Genomic DNA, 19,613 nt, shown 5'->3' with positions numbered 1-19,613 from the left:
TCGAGCTTCTTGCATCGTGAACCACCTTGAAAGCATTTTGTCATGCAACGAATGTCCAAATATGTTAGCACAGTAAAAAACGAAAAAGAAAAAATATGTCAAAGAAAACTCACGTAATAATTCATTGACAGGCTTCTTATTAATAATAAGAAACGAAGAAAGAGGACATTCGATATCACTAATTAACATGTACAATAATATATGCACTATCATTTTACTCAATGACAAGAATTTTTGCTGACAACTGTACGTGTATATAGACGTGCGTGAATCGTTAGGATAAAAAAGAATTGTAAGTTACGAGACGTATTCGTGCAATCGTATTTCTTTCTCGCTCTTTTTCTGTCTCTTCGCCTGTGTTTCCTTTATCGATATTCCTTCTTCCTGGCCCTCGATCTTTTCCTCGTTCTTGTATGTACCACATTTCCGATGTTTTCTCACAGCGTACACCATCTTGCACGAATCACCTGACAACACACATCTGTACACTGTACACACACAGAGATCACGGAATACACGCGTCTGCCTGCACGCGGAAAACGATCCTGCTCGAAATGCACTTTATAACGATGCTTGTGATTGCTTCCTTGTAGCAAGGACCGATCTGTTTCTCCGATAAACGAGCCAACGATGCAACAACAATCGCAAGCTGTCTCGCGCAGCCCTGGTACTCCGACTCACATTGAATTTGCCCAAAGTCCGAAGGTACGTATAGTCAAATACACTTTACGAATTATTTCTCAATCAATTATTATCTGTATCGATTTAATCGATCGTTTATCATGTTTCTAATTGCATTTTTATTTATTGTACGAGTATTCATTTTCATTGTATTGAAGCTACTGTAGTTTCTGAGACGATAGTATTATGATTGGGTTTTAGAGTGCCACATCGTACACATCCATAAACAGTGGTGGCCAGTCATCTCCTCAGATCCAGTATTACGGTTCAAGACGATCCAGTGTACATTCGAACACCGAGCCGCAAGAAGTGGCCGATGTCAACGTAAAATTTGTGCGCGACACCAGCAGGATCTGGTACAAGCCCAACATATCTCGAGAGCAAGGTACTTATTTCACTCAAATTTCCTTCTAGAATTCTATCTATCTCGAATAATCTGCAAACGAATTTAATTTCCTAATCAGGCTTTCATCAAATAATAAATTAACCATAGACAAACGGCGTAGAAGCAATATTTTTACTAAACTACTGATTTTTATGCATTTACAGGAATTTTATTTGTGAGGATTTTTATTCATTTTTTGAGAAACATTTTAATTGTGAAAATCTGAATCCGAAAGATAAGTCTGAACGACGTAAACACGAATCTATATTGATATTTTTCAGCAATCTCAATGCTAAAGGATGCAGCGCCAGGAACATTCGTCGTTCGAGATAGCAATTCCTTCCCAGGAGCCTTTGGACTCGCTCTGAAGGTAGCAACTCCGCCTCCAAGTGCACCAAGCAGTCCCAAAGACCCGTCTAGCGAGTTAGTCAGGCACTTTTTGATCGAGCCTACATCCAGAGGTGTTAGATTAAAGGGATGTGCCAACGAGCCAGTCTTCAGCTCGTTATCGGCGTTGGTTTATCAACACAGTTTGATGGCGATGGCTCTACCTTGCCAGCTGTTGCTCCCAGAACCTGAAGCTGCAGCCAGAGCTCTCGATTCACCTGGCACGAATAGCACACAGCAACTGCTTGCACAGGGTGCAGGTAATTCATTAAGGAAACCTAATATTCGACTAATGTGAAATCTTCAACACATGAGAAATATTAATCAAAGAATATTAATCATTCGAATTCAATAATTTCAAAAATACGAATATTCTTTGATTAACTATTTATAAAACTCAAACATATACAGAATCAAAGTTCTTTGCCTCGGGAGATTCTTGCAATTTCAAAGTTTTTCGATGAAGACCTATGACGCATACGTGTGTATCATTATATGTATATAAAAAGAGATACGCATGACGCATATATTGCGTTACTAGATAGATGTTAATTTAATTTCTCAATTGCATTATGATTTATGATTTGTAATTTCTGTTTAGCCTGTAATGTTTTATACCTTTTCACCATGGACACGGAATCACTGACGGGTCCTCAGGCCATCAAAAAGGCAGTCACGACAATGTTCGAGCAGAAGCCACTGCCTACAGCGACTATCGTTCATTTCAAAGTTTCAACGCAGGGAATAACTTTGACGGATAACGCGCGAAAGCTTTTCTTTCGTAGGCATTATCCCACGAATAATATCAGCTACTGCGGCTTAGACACGGAGGAACGCACTTGGGACTTCGCCAGCGAGGAAACTGGCCGCTCAGTCAGTGCCCAGTACGTTCTTTATGTTCATTCTTTTCACATTCCAATTTCTTTTAAATTTACCACTAGTTTTACTTTACCACGAAGATACCTAAAATTATTTCCTTCGATTCGAAACTATTTAAAATTCAAATTAAAATTTAGTCTATAATAGCAACTTTGTAATTTAATGTTAACTTTGAAACTTTAGCTGCATTATTTTTAGAATTGGCATTTAATCGAAGGTTACAAATCTGTTGTCTAATATTTCTTTCGAAATTCAAGCTGAATTAGTTGTAAACATGGAATTTAATCGAAAGTAGGAACGTAATCAAAGATCACTCTTAAAATTCAAATCGACCAATTTTTCTCATAAGTCCGATTTATTATTGTATGTCTAATTCTCTTTTTCCAGTCGATGCTTCGGATTCGTCGCTAGAAAACCGGCGCACAAATCGGACAACCAATGCCACGTGTTCGCGGAGCTAGAACCAGAACAACCAGCCACAGCCATAGTGAATTTCGTGAACAAGGTCATGATGGGCAACTCCATAGCCAAGGCTAACATCGTATAAATTGTTTTATTCGTCGCACACGTCCTCCAGAATGCTTGAATAACGGTTTCATCTCCGAAACGCGGACAGAAAGTCGACGAAGACAAGATAGAAGCGATTCATCATGAAGAATGAATACGGATCGAACATTATTTACGAAGAATAATAGCAAGATCGTGCTATTCGAAGGACGTTAGTTGACTATCGTAATAGGTCTTCATGCATTTCGTGAAGTAGAATCGAGTCAGTAGAGCATGAACGTTCTAAGCAAAAATACAGTAGAAATTAACGATAGAGATTGAATCGTTATTGTTCTAAATGAAGAAGTATCCAAGTGAAATGGTAAACTCGGTTCCATCCTCGTGTCAGTGATCACGCTATTCAGAAGAAAATGTTATTAACGACGATCGTTATTGCTGGTTATTATATTAGAGAATAGTAAAGTAATATAAACTATATCGGAGCAAAGTACGATGACGCGATTGCAACTTCTCGTTGTGTTACATTCTAGAAAAGAAACACGAAGATTTAACTTAAGAATAATTGTAACGATTATTCGTCTATGATTAACCGTTTTGTACCAGTTTTTTACGTCTATAATCGAGAATCGTTCCTGCATTAATTAACGTAAACCATCATCAAGAGCAACGCATGCTACACAGAATTTTCGTTTTCTATTAATCGTATTCGTTGTGAAGGGACGAAGTTACAGGATAACGACGTTATACTTTGCTTCCAGCGCGAAACTATTACACGAACGATATGCAAGCGAACGTACCGATAGCTGGTAGGTATAGTTGATTACGAGTAATCGAGCGTGCTCTATGCGCGAATCTCGAAGATCGTCGCGCATTCGAAGCGCAGACTCGCGAGTACGTGTCTCGATCGTAAAAAATATCACACGCAGAAATAGTTACACGTATATATGTACACTGTTACGAAAAAATGCAAGAAAACTCAAGAAAATAGTTGAATATCTATATACGTTATTAATCACGTTATACTTGGGACTCTCGAGTAATGTTTATCGAAGAAAATGTTACGTCGTTGCGGAGCCGTGCCTGTGTATCGTAGCCCGCGATGTTCCAAAAGAAAGCAGCGGTTTAACGTTACGAATAAAACGTTCTATAAATAACTGTAAATAAGTCGAACAGAAAATATGAACAGGTATCGAGAAGAGAATCGATGCTTGTTCGTCGGATGAAGAGATGAGAAGTTAAGGGATAAAGTAATGGGGCGAACGGAAGAAAAAGGAGAGATCGATCCTCCAACAGCGTCAACGTGACGGAACAAAAATATAAACGATACTCGATGAGGAGTAGCGTATCGAAACGAAACATCACATTTTGTTTAATGACTCCCCGTAGGTTCTTGCCATTTATTCGTCCTCGCGAGCGACGTCCTTCGTTCGTGAAAGAAGAATTCGAGAATCGACGAAGGAAGATCCAATTGGCGGGGACGACGATAAGCAGTCAATTATTACGAAAGAAATGTTATATGTAATTACGACAATACCGTGCCACGAGGGGATTTACGATAAAAAAGAGGGAAAAAAAGAAACTGTTTATCGTATCCTCGACGTCGCGATAATTTTCTTTCTTTTCTCTTCGTCTACTTTTTACACTGTTTTAATGCAATCGAGAAGATCGGTCGGACGGGCTCTTATTAAGCTTCCTCTGCTTTATCCAGATGACTCTTCCAGTTATCGAACCAATGATATCGGAGAAGAAATGGAGAGTGAGGAGTTTTTGTCAGAAACTGTGTGCTAGTCAAAATTCGATGTGTATACTCGAACGTACAGAGAATTCGATATATAGATCTCGATCTGTAAAAGACGAGAATAATACAAACCATCCGATCTTTCTTCTCGATCCTCCTCTCTATTTTAATTCTTCGTAGTCGTTGTTCGTGGCCGCGTTTCTGGCCGCGAGCCACGATCGTTGTCTCGTCTTTATATGTTTCAATTTTCGTACACGTGGAAAGCTAACTAACCGAGTAACATTAATTTAACACCAGTCATTATTATAATAATTATTAATTATTATTACTTATTTACGCTCTATTATTACGTAGGTTCACGCAATAATTGTATTGCTGCATACCAGAACGGTATGCTGTTATAGTTGTAACGATAATAAACCATATTCGCAGCGTACTATCAAATAATCCATTTTTATCCTATTTTCAGGAATACGTTTAAAAGAGTATCCAAGAAGAAAAGGAATAAATTTTGCCTAATCTACTTTTCTCCCTACTCCTGAGAAAAATCTGCTCGTAATTTTCTTGTTTGAATAATAGCATCTAGAGCTGTCATACTTCTGTACTCGAAAAGTAGGATAGATCTGATGGATAGAAATCTGTATATTATCGATTAAATATCAAACTACTTTCTTTGATTCAAGAATGTGCAACTTACAAGTCGCCCACTATTACGCGAAGTATCGCTCAGAATGAAAGGAAAAGTTTGCAGAAAACTAAATCGACTTTCTTTGCTTTTTCATATTTTACATTTGCCTTTATCGGAATGGAATTCGGTGAAGAGGTAGCTACGGTAATAGAAAATTGCCTCTCGATTACCGTTAGCAGATTAGAATGGAATGAGACGCGCTGCAAAGAAAAATGATGGAACGTTTCCCTCCAATGAACCGGATTCCTCTTGCGTGCAATAAACTTTTTTCATAGACACAGTATAACATAATTATGAGGCTACAAACGTTGTCCTTTTTCTTCTGTATAATCTTTAACCTGTTTAAAATTGCACGCTTTCGAGTTGGAAATTTGCAAATTCCTAAAACAAAAGCAAGAAGACCTTCGCATTTAACTTCATCAATATCATCCATCATCTCTGCAACACAATAGATTAAAATAGCATTTTCAAGATTGGAAGATATTTAGTATCACATAAACTTGTACGAAATATCTAAATGTTGAATTGAGAATCTTCCTAATTAAATAATTAGTGACAATAACTAATAACAAAATACTGCAGAGTCTTCTATTCATCAAATAAGGAATATATCATCTATTTCTCTTTCCATGACAAGAAATAAGATACTTTGTAATGTCGCAAGGACCATGTGCAACCAAAAAGATCCTTCAGAAAAACAGTCGTTAATCTAATAAAAAAAATCATGTAGAACTAACTAACGGAGTAAGATTAATTTTATTTAACGCCATAAAACGGAGCATAGACCTAATTTAATAAAATTCTAATGTGATGATAAAATATTTTTTAAGTTACTAACGATCCAATAGAATCATGTGTATCCCACTAACCTCAGGACCTTCGATCTACTATCGAAGCGAGGTCTTAGAAGTTCTCACGAGGAAGTCGAGTACTGAATACCATACAGAAATCCCGTAAGCTGCGCTCGTAAGACAGCCCCAGAGAAATTGTCCTTTTTCGCATACGACGAACAAGTCCGAGAAAGACTGGTTTCGGCTCGAATCACCGGATCAGTCAACGAAGAGACTTCGAGACGGTCGCATATCCTGGCCTGACACAGGCCAATCATGGCTGTCGACTTCAAGTCGATCCTACGCGTCGTGTTTATCGGTTTATCAGTGATCATCATCGCGTCGAATCGAGTCATTGCTCGACCACAGCGCGGCGATTTGGAATTTCTGCCCGTAGAAAATTACGATTGTTCTTCCATGAGAAAAGATGATTGGTCCTCCGACAAAGGAAACCGTGAAACAAGGTTTGTTTTCGAGGAATATTATTTTCTGTGATGAATTTTAAACAAGTAGTTAGATTATGGATTCTCATGCAATTTTATATTTTTAGAAATAAAGAATTAGAAAAATATTTATTCATCAAAAGAATTTCTGTATGTGTCAAATTTTTATAATTCAAGAAACAGAACCTAAATAGAGATTTCTTTTATCTACTAAATTTTCTGACAGGTGCTTTACTTTGCGCTCTTTGTACGTTCTTGTATATTGCGTACGTCAAATTCATTTTTAAATCCCCCATAAATACATAAATATCCGCAATCTACTGATTCTAACACTTTCGTGAATTACATTTGATTGAGTGTACGTTGGATTAACTTTATTTTGATTGATCGATTTATACTTGTCAATAATGATCCGCAAGTTCTGAATGAAGATTTGTTTAAATTCTGGGGAAATACAGAGGATAATCGGATTTTCAATGATCACGAGAACACGGACCACATTGAAAGAATCGAGGTTGTTGTTTCAGATATCTGGATGAAGAGAATACTACATTCAACGAAACTGGCTATGATTTATTGATCGATAACGATGGCAGAGGATTCTCTTTTGTAAATATCGTTGAATCAGTGTTTTTTGCGGTAGCTAATGGAATCGATTCCATCATGACTACTATTATCGGTACAGAGAAAAATTTCAAACCGCGGTCGTCCAGAGTTAGCTACAAAAATTATCAATTGATCAGATTGTACCCAAGTTCACAAGGACACGTGAACGATCTGAAAGATCTTAAAGAAACTGAGCCTGAAGATGTTAAGTTTTGGATCGAACCAATGTACAACAAGTGCGTGTTCTTTATTTGTGCTAATTTCCTTTAATCGTAATTTGGTAGATTGCAAAAGAATCATATTTAAAATTGATATTCTAGGACAACAGACGTGGTTATCGCGCCAGATCTTGTCTCTGACGTGAAAATATTCTTTAGAAACAAAGGGATCGATTTCAAAGTGCTGATGCCAGACCTTCAGGTACGAGATGTAATATTGGCAGAATATTTAACGATAAGAGGTTATCAATAAAAGACAAATATTAGAATAGTCAGATATACGAATTTTAACCTTGCTGCGATTTTCGAATTTTCCTTGAAATTGGCGTTTCGACGATTTGATCTTGGATTTTACTTTGAATTAAAAAATTTCAATTTTAATTGTCTTGAGAAAATTTAGAGATTAACACATCATTGTAATACGTGATTACGCATATTGAAAATGTAGCAGAGATATTAAGGACTAGTTTAAATTATAATATCGTACCTAAAGTTAATTACAGTGACATCAATTTATTTCCCTCTTCAATTGTTCGTTTAATTCCCTGCAATAGAAAATAATAGCGTATCAGAATCCAAAAATGACAAAGGAGCAACGCGAAGATCTTGTCATGACTAATGGCCACAGTATGACTTGGAAACGGTATCATCGATATGGAGGTAAGTACGTTTTCATACAATACTCGTCGATTTACTCAACAATGTACGAACGCGTTGTGCTGCTAAAAAATAGTTCCTGATATACTTAATTGAATTGATCCACTATTTACTTAAACGTCATCGTATTGGATAAAGAAATAAATAATCAAGATATTTAAACTGATCCAGAGAGTGAGGAAAATATGAACAAAGATTTGATAAACAGGTTTTTACTCACGTCGGATTCCTCGATGTCAAGCTTCAGACAAACTGCACATTATATGCTCGATTATATGTTTGATCTTTGACTCGAATCCTCGTTCAAACGTCGCACGGTGCAATCAGATCCTACGTTTCAAACATAAGATTTTAGTAACAAAATTTCTAGTAGTTTATTGCTGAAAACTGAACGACTAAACACCAAAAATTCTGCGTCTATACTATATCTTTTCTGTATCAAACTCTTCTGAAATTTCCAATGTAAATCTGGTCGTCCGGTTTCAGATTCCTCCACTGTCTTCAATCTATTTTTACCATTTCTATCTTCTAGTCATATCCTACAACATAATATATGATATAATATAAGATAATATTCCTACAATAAGACGAATGATCGTGTCAAACTGTAAAAGTTTTCGAACACAATATGTGCAATTCGTTAGCATCTCTTTAGAGTAGAAATTTACAATAATTTGTTTTAATGTTTTTTGTAAACATTTAATGTTTAATTGTAAACATTTTTTTTCAGAAATCGTTAAGTATTTGGAATATTTAGCCTTGAGTTATCCAACCCTAGCCGAAGTGATAACTATAGGACATAGTTATGAAAACCAACCTATCAAAATGATAAAAATTTCAACCGGACCGAATAAAGAAGGCGAAGCCAAACCGGCTGTTTGGATAGACGCCGGTGAGTTGCTGTTCCTATGTTTTACCCACAAATTTTCAAATTTTACAAACAAATTCTACAAATTACAATCATCTGATTATCGTATTTATTTAACGTAAAATTGTAAAATTATAAGAAAGATACCTACTTGCCAATCGACTAATATTCGCTAATTGGCTAGCAATCGTACGTGCTTAACATTTTCTATTGAAGTCGAACTAAGGGTACGGCAAACTCCAGAGTCGTAGCGTGTTCTAGTCTTTAACATGAAAGCCGGATCTTTGTTATTCTCGTTGACAGCCCGTGGATTTATGTTTTAACTGAACCGAGACTCTGCATAGTAACGTGAGAGATCGTACGTACGAGGGAATTTCTAGTAAATTCATTTCTTCGTTCTCAAAGGAAGATCGTTTCCTGTATGATGTTGCTTCCTACTGCGATAAAGACTCCAAGGATTTATAAGGAGAAAATGTAATAGATACATAAAGAGCAGGATATTATAACAATTTAGTAAAAAGAATACAGAAAGCTGTATGAAATATTCCTTCGAATCAACAGATTTTCATATGTTTTTTAATTAATTGTTTAATGCCTTCGAGTACTTACGCTACGTTATTATTGATAATTGTATCTTTATTCGCGTTATCCAAGTTCATTTCGTATATTCGGTACATGTTGCGTCAGACAACATCTATCTATATCTAGGCACTTCATCTAAGTCAAAGTATAAAGACCGTATTAATTAAATCCATATCCTCCTCGAGAAGACGTTATAAAAAATAGCGATAAGTCGCCGGAGGATATCGCTCTATGCAAATGAGGAACGTAATAAGAAAAAAATTGTCTATCTTTTTTGTCACGTAGTAAAATCTAAGTCAATAAAATTTCTCGAGAATACGTTTCAAAATATTTTCGAGAGAGCAGAGTTTCTATGCTCGACGCGTTCCACGTGACCCTATCCCGTTATGTGGTTTTTTCTGGAATTGTCCTTACATTCGGCAGGTATGCACGCACGCGAATGGATCGGCTCCGCTGTGGCGACCTACATCATCAGCCAGTTGGTCGAGAAAAACTCGAGCTACGCTAAATTGCTCGACAATTCGGACTGGATGATCTTACCGGTCGCAAATCCGGATGGCTATGAGTTCACTCACACTGGCGACAGATTATGGAGGAAGACGAGAAGTAATCATGCAGAAAATCAAGATGACAGTCGGTACGATTGCATTCTTCGATTTTTTGGATCCTTTTCAAGAAAACACTTCGTTCGTTATCTCCATAACTGAGGATAGCGGTGGATCGATATATGAAATTCTCTCACAAACTAAATTATCTCTATTTTCATATAACAAAATTTATAGATACACTATTAGTATCCATCTTTAAAAATAAAGAATCTGTTCCTATTTTGAGGAATTTATTTGTCATAAAAAGGAAGCATAAATAATGGCAAGTTCCAAGAGGAATCTTTACAAATAGCCATCGTAATTGTCAATTTCACCTGTATTTTAATTTATATAGTTAATCAGTATTATTTCTGAATTACTGTTTCTGAAAAAGATTATAATATAATTTAGTTTTACTTACAATATACGTGGTTAAAGTAATTGCAACGTACATTTACGCCTCTTTTCAGTATCCTGTGACTTACGAACGGGAATGTTGCTCCATTTTAGGTTTCTTCAGCTAGTGAACCATTATACAGGGTGGTTATGGGGCAAATGCGAGGGTGTCGACCCGAATAGAAACTTTGACTACCATTGGGGTGAAATGGAAGAGGGTGGGGCGAGCTTGGACCCTTGCCACGAAACTTACGCCGGACCGCGCGCGTTCTCCGAACCGGAAACGAAGGCAATGGCCGATTATATCTTGGCTAACAAACAAAATATTAGGTAAGTATATAGGATAATTTAGAAAGGCGATTAAAAAATCGTCAGTTAATTAAATTACGATTTTTTTAATTGAGTAACCTCAAGCAAACGCTTGTCGTATTCCAGTGATTTATCTTTTTCACGACCTATTTTTAGAAATTGTACGTATCGATTCCAAACGGTTTCATCGGTAATATTGAATCCGATACAATTTAATCGAAGTTAATCCAGATCATGGATTTAAATGATGGATGGAATAATGCTTTTAGGATTTATCTAACGTTGCACTCGTACTCACAAATGTGGTTAGTGCCATGGGGATATACGTACTCAAAACCGTCCGATTATTCCGAATTAGCAAACGTAGCTAAAAAAGCGATAGGAGCCATTTCGAAAATACACGGGACCGATTATCAACTTGGTACATCGGCACATCTGTTATATCCAACCTCAGGTACGATCACGTGAAAATCAATATTAAACGGATACGATAGGTGAGATACCAAGGTAAATGGTTCTTATCTCCTTTGTTTGATAATATTCAACAATTAACGAAGCGAAAAACGTACTCACGTGCTGACAGTTAATTAAACTGATAAATAATGGGCTATTGAACAATAATAACTGGGAGACAAAATGAGATCATATCATAAAATATTAAAACAAAAGTGATATTCGTATTTATAGAAATGTTCTTCTGTAGTATATAATAGCCTTTTGTAGGAGAGTAATGAATTTACAAAGATAATTGAATTTTTATTTAATATAGAATTGTACATTTATCGTATATATCGAATTTTTACTGGAACAAAATTGATCAAACTACTTCCTTATGAAATTACCAATTAAAAGCGAAACTTGTCGTTCGACGATTTATAATATTTTTTTTTTTTCTCGTTCCATATAAAGTTCAACAGTAGGAACAGAAATCGTCCATTCTTTATTTATCATTCCTTGTAAATCTATTTGAGTAACAGTTTGTTTGAAACTTTGCCAATATAATCATGGTAGTCGAGTTTCATTTCGATGTTAATAAAATTCCAAATGTTTTATATAAACAAAATATATTCATGAAAGATTTCTGTAAATATTCAAATATTTTCGTGAGCGACTGTAAGAAAAGTTGCTTAACAATTAAAATGTATGACTCGTAATGCTCAGCAAATTTTAGGTGCTTCTGACGATTGGGCCAAGGGAGTAGCCGGAATAAAATACGCCTACACGTTAGAGCTTCGAGATCGCGGCACGTACGGGTTTCTACTTCCGGCGTCACAGATCGTGCCAACTGCTCGTGAGATTTGGGCAGGAATAAGAACGATCGCCCGTCTAATCACTTGCAACACATGAAATCGATCTCTATTATCAATTGAGTACTTCAACGCAAAATTGTTAATTATCGTGTCTTATCGGCGCAATGATTTTGACGACTATCGATATCGAGGAATGAATCTATCTCGTGCGACAGTGATAATTTGGATTGATAAGCATGGAATCGATCGAAACCGACGATAATAGCAATTTATTTTCCGTTACGAAATTATCAAATGTGTACATAGTTTGTCACCGGGAATATTAAAATGCTATTCAGAATTCTGTAACCTACTGACAGAATTTTATTATTCACTGCATGTACCAGCTTTACTAAATATTCCAGCGCAGATAATCGTATTAAATTCTAATAAGTGATATGTAAATATTGTAAAGTATACGCAAAGTATATAGAAATATAAGAGTTTAGTAAGATGTAAAAGGAAGTGAATGGACGAATAAATGAATTTAAAAAAGACAAATTATATTCATCACTTCGGAGAAATAAGTTAGAATATATTTTTTGAGGTTTAGGTTAATAACCTATTTGTATCTATATTTAATAAAAATTTTTTAACAATTGAAATACTCAACCCCGATACAAACGCGCCACGATACAACAATGAATCTATTATCTAACCATATCTAATGGAAAAATAATCAATTAGTGCGATATAATTGTATGAAAGAAAGTAACATAGTATTATTGACAAAAATACGATTGCGATATTAAGCGATAATCATTGCGTTCTTTAAAACGTAAACTTAAAGTTAACATATCGAACGTAAAAATAACATCAAGTGGATCCGTTATCGATTATAATTTAGAATTATCACCAGATATCAACCTGTAGCATCCTATATAAATCGTAATTTCCACCAGATTTCTCAAGTTGTATTAAGGCAATCATACAACAATGTTCATCAAAAGCATTCTGGCTGCCGTTCTCCTCCTCCAGGGTAAGAGAGTACAAATTCATAACTTCTTCCTTATTTTAGTTAACTATTTTTACATCAATTTACCAAGAGATTGATATCTCAGAATATCTCATTCAAGATTTCACTCAAGATGTTGGATACTTTTTTCTCTTTCTTCTTTCTTAATTCTTATAAAATATTAGAAAAGATTTTAAAATGCATATCAATCTGGATATATAAATATTAAAGTATATTACATATTTTATAGTCTGCTGGGCCATACCCACCAACCTGCAGCCCCGTATCACCGATGGTGTTCCAGCCGCTCATGGTGAATTCAAATACCAAGTTTCCATTCAATGGGGAGTCCCACCATTATCTCAATACAGCCACTCCTGCGGTGGTTCCATCCTGAACGAAAAATACATCTTGACCGCTGGCCACTGCGTCATGAAAGTTGGAAAAACTAGGGTTGTCGCTGGCAAATACGAATTGAACAAGGATGAATCCAGTCAACAAATCGTGCAGGTTGCCAGAGGCATAGTCCACAGTGGATACAAAGGGTAAGAATTGTTTGAAGATTATTCGAACGGTTACTTTGAAATTGCGAGAGAAAAGATTTGACCAATGGAAAGCTTTGTTCGCCGATCATTTTTCTTTCCTTAATATCGTTCCTATCGTAAATGATTCTTCATTTCAACATCTGAAATACGTATCTACTACTCGTGTATCTACATTAAAAAAATTTTAGAATTTCTTCTCTCATAGACAAATAAGATTTCATTAATTAAAGAGCAAAGTAAGACCTCGTCTTCTCAGCTTCCACGTTGCTCCCCTCCCTCTCTTGCTTCCTATTTCTAAAAGATGCTTGAGAAGCGAACCCAATTTTCTCGAGAACGTGACCGAACGACCTTCTTTCTTGTATCTTTACTTTGTCACTAGTAATTTGTAATCTCGTTTTATCATTTCTTATTCTTCAAGTAAAGGAGAAGATATACGAGATGAGTGGCTCCTTCGATCGATTGACTATTTTAAAGCAAATAAACTACCATATCGCTCATACCATTAACATACTTTTCTCTATGGTTTCACAGTGGCGTTGCGCAACACGACATCGCTCTGTTAGAATTGGCAACGCCCTTGAAGCTGAACGACCTTGTCCAACCAATCACCCTGCCCAAACAAGGAGAGAAACAAACTGGACAAGCTGTCCTTTCTGGATGGGGATCAGTCTCTAAGACCTCTAAGCCCTCTTTGCCAAACGTTCTTCAGAAAGCTGTTGTACCCATCCTCGACAACAAGGACTGTTACAAACAACTCACCTCCGGATCTGTCATTGGACAAAAACCTGAACTGTACGACACCCAGGTCTGCTCTGGAATTGCTGGCAAAGAAGTATCTGCTTGCTCTGTAAGTATATCTCATATCGTTTTAAATTATTATACGCGTTTGACTATGAAATTGTTAGTTGAGGGTGAGTATGAAATTGGAATATGTATAGAAAATGATTACAATTAAAGATGAAATTAATAAAGTAGAATGAGGGATTAGTTAAAGAGTTTTTAGGATAAGAAACTAGTGAAATGGGATTAGAATCGAAATCGGAATAGAGATGGAAAATAATTGGAGATAAAGATGGAATTGATAAAGTAGAGTGAGAGATTAGTTTCTGATTTTTTAGGATAAAAATCCAGTGGAATTGAATTAGAGTTCGAATTAAAATTAGAAAAGGTTATAAGGATTACAAATGAAGATGAGTTGATTAGTTAGAGATATTTTTGAACGAGAGATTAATGGATTTATTCGATTTGTTTCCAGGGTGACTCTGGTGGCCCACTCGCCCAAAAGGTTAATGGAAAGTCTGTACAAGTTGGTATCGTTTCATGGGGTATTATACCATGTGGATCTAGCCACATGCCTTCCGTCTACACTCGTGTTGCCTCCTACGTCGATTGGATCCACTCTCACATGAAATAATTTGATTTTGACCCTCTACTTTCAACATTTTTTCACAGAATTCAATAGCAAATTTCTATGATGATAATAAATAATACCAAAAACAAGAAGATTCTTGCATAAAATACAATGTAAAATTTTTTGAATAAACGAAATACTAAAAATAAATTTGTTAATCAGAAACCATTAAATTTAACCTCCATTCTTATTTGAATTACAATCCAAATGCAATGATCGATAAGCAAGAGTCGGGCATTAGAAATTAATCGATGTCGAAACTCGGAGATCATATTCGAATCAATCTAAATATATCAGAAAGATTAATCGAGATTAAACAGAAAGCCATAACGAAAACAGTAAGAACGATTTTTATAATCAATGTACGAGACTTTTATTTTTTTATTGCCTTTCGGAATTCATTTTTATTGAGAAACAAAGATGACACATATATCAAATAAAAAGTCTGTTTCGAAAAAAGGAAATAATGTTTTAAAATCGAAATGTCTTGTCAATACCGAAAATTGCTTCATATTTAACGACTGCTCTAATTATTATTATTATTATCTGGTATTTGACACGAGGAAAGTAGCACAATTGGAGTACACGCGTCCACGACCCGATTGTAACCAATTTTTTCGTGTCACAATTATAAAAAATTTCTGTCGTGCACAAAACAGATAAGACGATCGTAGGAAGAAAAGATGACAAAAAATTTGACGGTGAAATCTTTTTAATCTCCGCATCAACGATCTCGAAATGTATTTTGACGATAAGCCGCGATAATCCATATCGATAACAGCCGTATATATTCTCTCGACAGAACGCACTACAGCAAATCATCGAAATGTCTCTCAAAGTGATCATCCTCGTTACCCTGCTTGCAGCGACCGTCAATTGTAAGTGAACTTTCAACGTAGATCAGTGACAGTCAGAGTCTTTTAGTTTTACTCTCTTAAAAATTCCTTAAAAAAGAAATTAAATTATTTATAATTTCATGATAATGAAATTAAGGTAATGTTTCAAATGATTATAATAAATAATTATATTAAAATAGTTCCTATTACTCAGTAATATCAAGCGATGTTACAGATGGTGTTTCTTTATAATTATCACAAAATAGGAAAATATTTGAATCTAAAATCAAATTATTTCTTTGCATTTACAGCAAAGGCCTACCGTGGCTTTACCGTGCCATTGTTCGATAGCCGCATAGTCGGAGGACACGAAGCTACCCCTGGGCAATATCCATGGCAAGTCTCTTTGCAATGGGGATGGCTGTTTGGCTACTCCCACTTTTGCGGAGGAGCTATCCTGAATAATCAATGGATCGTCACAGCTGGACACTGTGTTCTGGCTGTTCCAACCTATGGTGATTTTATCGTGAAAGCTGGAAAACACAATTTGAAGACGGCAGAAAGCACTGAACAAAGTATCGAAGTCGTGAAGACGTTTGTACACGAAAAATATACGGGGTAACTATACGTTTCATTAAATTAATAATGAAAAATATAAAACATACTTCTAGAAAAATCAAGGATGTCGAATTTTAAAAACTTGAAAAACACACTTTAATTGTTTTGTACCGAAAATATAATGGACTTAACATCTTATTTTTCCGCTATGATTTTCATACGTAAGAGATAATGGTTTACACCTACAATAGTCTTATATTACTATCTTATATTATATTAGATATAGAAAATTATAAGGATTAGAATAGTTAGTGAACGAGACAATACCTTAGTTCAAAGATATAAATTTCTTTATTTGTGCTCAAATGCATAAAAGTATAAATTTAATATAAACACGTACGGTCTAGTCGTAACTGAATGGAACCATACACTCTGCACAAATCCGAAATATCATTGTGATAATTTCAGAGATGTGGCTCCATATGACATCGCATTGTTGAAACTGGCATCGCCTCTGAAACTGAACAACGCGGTTAAAGCGATTAGTCTAACAAGGTCGAACACAGTATCGGGAAAAGCGGTCTTGACAGGTTGGGGATCAACATCTAGGACCTCTAATCCAAACATGCCTGACAAACTTCAAACTGCCGAGTTGCCAATCATCGACCTGCAGACTTGCAAAAATTCCATAGAGAAACTCACTGGTCCATCTCCTTTGCACGAGACGAACATTTGCACTGGACCGCTCACTGGCGGTTTTTCAGCGTGTAATGTAAGGAATCAGCCACTTTTACATTTATTCAGTTTCTTGCTATTTCCATGGAACTCTATTGGCAAATTTTATACATTTAAGGGCGACTCTGGCGGTCCCTTGATCCTCAACGGTAACAAACCTGAACTCATTGGAATCGTTTCTTGGGGAATCGTTCCATGTGGAACGGTAGGTGCAGCATCGGTATATACCAAGGTGTATTCCTTCGTCAATTGGATTGAAAATATCATATCTAAGAACTAAGGAACAAATGTACCAAGGGGTCATAGCATAAATATTTGTATATTATATTGTATACACGTATGTAGGATAGGATAATATGTATATGTAAGAACTAAATAATATATAAATCTACAAATATATGAAAGAATATATAGGTATAAGAAATGTAAAAATGAAAGTAATTCGATAAAGAAGATTAATCGATTCGTACAATAAAATCGAGAAGACTGTGTTACACCTACTTACATCGTTTTATTGAATAAATTTAGAATGTACAGATACATGAAAGAAATATAGTGATGAAAAAAGATCAACTAACTAAATGTTGTTAGTTCCCTTGGAGGCATCAGTATGAGACAAAAATCCCAAAAGCAAAGTGTTACTTAGATCCAATAAATATTCAATAAATATATAGCAATAACCAAGTACGTAACTATAAACGTATAAATGTATGAAAGAAAGAAACGATAAAAGAAAAAAATATTAAATATTAATAACTTCCTTAGAAACATCGTTATTTCTTTTCACATAACGGAACGAAATTCCCATAAACGAACTATCAGGTAGGTGGTAGAACTAAGACCTAAACTCTATTAATGCACACCATAAAAAGTCAAAGGTCTACAGTGAGAATAGAACTAGTTCTGAGCTGGTAGGAAGAAAGATTTCAGTTCCTCTTCAGAATGCTCTTCCGCGATTGCACTCTCGAAACTTACCACTCGATCTCGATTCCTCATAGGATAAACAATTCCGCGAAGAAATGGAAGTTTATTATATTCTTAAACGATTATTGATAATTCTTCACATTAATCTCGCTCTGTGCATTGGAATGGACGGTGAGAAAATATTATTTCGTTTGTATTCAATTTTATCAGTGTACATAAACGATATCGTTAATAATCTTATCTGAACGCACTTTTTCATCGATAGAAATAATTTCGAGCGTGGCGATGCTGGCGCAAAGGCCAACAAGGATTGTCGGAGGAAAAGACGCGGAGAAAGGGTTGCATCCTTGGCAGGTTTCGGTGCATTGGGGTGACCGAGCACGAAAAATTCCATCGAGACACATCTGCGGCGGTAGTTTAGTGACAGCTGGATGGATTTTAACTGCGGGACATTGCAAAACTCTGGCACCTCCAATAGGAGAATTTCACATCTTTGTTGGGAAATATAAATTGGAGGCTGTTGAAGAAACCGAGCAAAGTAGATTAGTGAATAGAGTATTTGTTCATCCACAATACGATGGGTGAGTTTTACAATTAGGCTGACAAATTTTTCTTCGTTTATGGGAAATCTGAAAACTGACACTATGCAAAAATATTCAAAGTATTTTACTTAAGTTGCATTATTTTAATTGTGTCTATAAAAATATAAATTTGCATGAATATTCATAGCGCATTTGTAAGTTACAATTATGTTTTTGAAATTAAAATACTAATTTACTTAATATTTTTAGGACCATAGGACCGTACGACATTGCACTGATGCAAGTGGAATATCCACTCGAGTTAAATCCTTTTGTTTCAACCGTTTCTTTACCGTATCCAGACACTATTCCTACTGGAGAGGCGATGTTAACTGGCTGGGGAAGTATCGGAAGGACTCGTGTTCACGAAAAGCCTGAAAACCTTCAAGCAGCTATACTCCCGATCATCGATTACGATGTGTGCATGCAAGCAGTAGCTAAATCATTAAAGCCGAAGGAAAAGAATCCTCTACATCCGACGAATATTTGTACAGGACCTTTGAACGGCAGCCTGTCTGCTTGCAAAGTACTTTTAAATAATCTTTAACCCAGCATTATTTTGCAATTGAACTGTTCAAGTTATTAATAAATAATCATTAATAATATAATCATTATCAATTAATAATATAATTGTATCAATAAACCTAGCACGTACTATATTTGAATTTTCAAACTTTCAGATTTTCTATCTTCTGAATTTCCAATTTTTCGAATTCTCTAGCTTTCAAATTCCCAAACATTCGGATTTTTCATCTTCCACGATTCCGAACATTCAAACTTTTTTACCTTCCGATCTTGCAAATTTGTCAATTTTCTAACGTACAAATTTCTTATTTTCAGGGTGATTCGGGAGGACCATTAGTCACGAGAAACGGGTTTGGCGAAGCAGAAGTGGTGGGAGTCGTTTCATGGGGTTTATTCCCGTGCGGCGGAAAGAACGCGCCCTCCGTCTACACGAGAGTGTCCGCCTTCGTCACGTGGATCAGTATGATCATGTTAAATTATTCTTAAATGATAC

General features: G+C 35.8%; 4 protein-coding genes across 19 annotated transcripts in view; all 4 read left to right on the top strand.

The window, feature by feature from the left end:
• Nucleotides 1-5,013, top strand: part of LOC117216407 (tensin-1) — a 181,199-nt gene extending 176,186 nt beyond the window's left edge. For all 16 annotated transcript variants that reach the window (XM_033463097.1, XM_033463096.1, XM_033463095.1 and 13 more), the window contains 5 exons: nt 594-705; nt 883-1,066; nt 1,348-1,713; nt 2,055-2,337; nt 2,720-5,013. In XM_033463097.1, coding sequence (XP_033318988.1) covers nt 594-705; nt 883-1,066; nt 1,348-1,713; nt 2,055-2,337; nt 2,720-2,879 — 1,105 coding nt within the window. In that variant the 3' untranslated portion in view covers nt 2,880-5,013. The remainder of the gene's footprint in view (nt 1-593; nt 706-882; nt 1,067-1,347; nt 1,714-2,054; nt 2,338-2,719) is intronic.
• Nucleotides 5,014-6,019: 1,006 nt separating this feature from the next.
• Nucleotides 6,020-12,588, top strand: LOC117216411 (carboxypeptidase B-like). Its single transcript, XM_033463113.1, has 9 exons — nt 6,020-6,559; nt 7,066-7,380; nt 7,465-7,564; nt 7,917-8,022; nt 8,750-8,911; nt 9,893-10,106; nt 10,567-10,782; nt 11,031-11,215; nt 11,933-12,588. Exons 1-9 carry the CDS (start codon nt 6,372-6,374, stop codon nt 12,106-12,108), a joined length of 1,662 nt encoding a protein of 553 aa, XP_033319004.1. The 5' UTR covers nt 6,020-6,371; the 3' UTR covers nt 12,109-12,588.
• Nucleotides 12,589-12,900: 312 nt separating this feature from the next.
• On the top strand, nt 12,901-17,396 carry LOC117216447 (transmembrane protease serine 9-like). Its single transcript, XM_033463148.1, has 8 exons — nt 12,901-13,029; nt 13,256-13,550; nt 14,082-14,397; nt 14,806-14,961; nt 15,743-15,839; nt 16,109-16,415; nt 16,824-17,127; nt 17,209-17,396. Exons 1-8 carry the CDS (start codon nt 12,987-12,989, stop codon nt 17,368-17,370), a joined length of 1,680 nt encoding a protein of 559 aa, XP_033319039.1. The 5' UTR covers nt 12,901-12,986; the 3' UTR covers nt 17,371-17,396.
• An 850-nt stretch (nt 17,397-18,246) lies between these two features.
• Nucleotides 18,247-19,606, top strand: LOC117216405 (venom peptide isomerase heavy chain-like). Its single transcript, XM_033463093.1, has 3 exons — nt 18,247-18,595; nt 18,806-19,121; nt 19,436-19,606. The coding sequence occupies exons 1-3, from the start codon at nt 18,300-18,302 to the stop codon at nt 19,604-19,606; spliced, it is 783 nt and encodes a 260-aa protein (XP_033318984.1). The 5' UTR covers nt 18,247-18,299.
• Nucleotides 19,607-19,613: the final 7 nt, after the last annotated feature.

This window comes from Bombus bifarius, unplaced genomic scaffold, assembly GCF_011952205.1.
Source record: "Bombus bifarius isolate JDL3187 unplaced genomic scaffold, Bbif_JDL3187 scf7180000010271, whole genome shotgun sequence".
NCBI lineage: Eukaryota > Metazoa > Arthropoda > Insecta > Hymenoptera > Apidae > Bombus > Bombus bifarius.
Note: the sequence above shows the minus strand (reverse complement) of the source record. Positions and strands in the feature narration are given on the sequence as shown.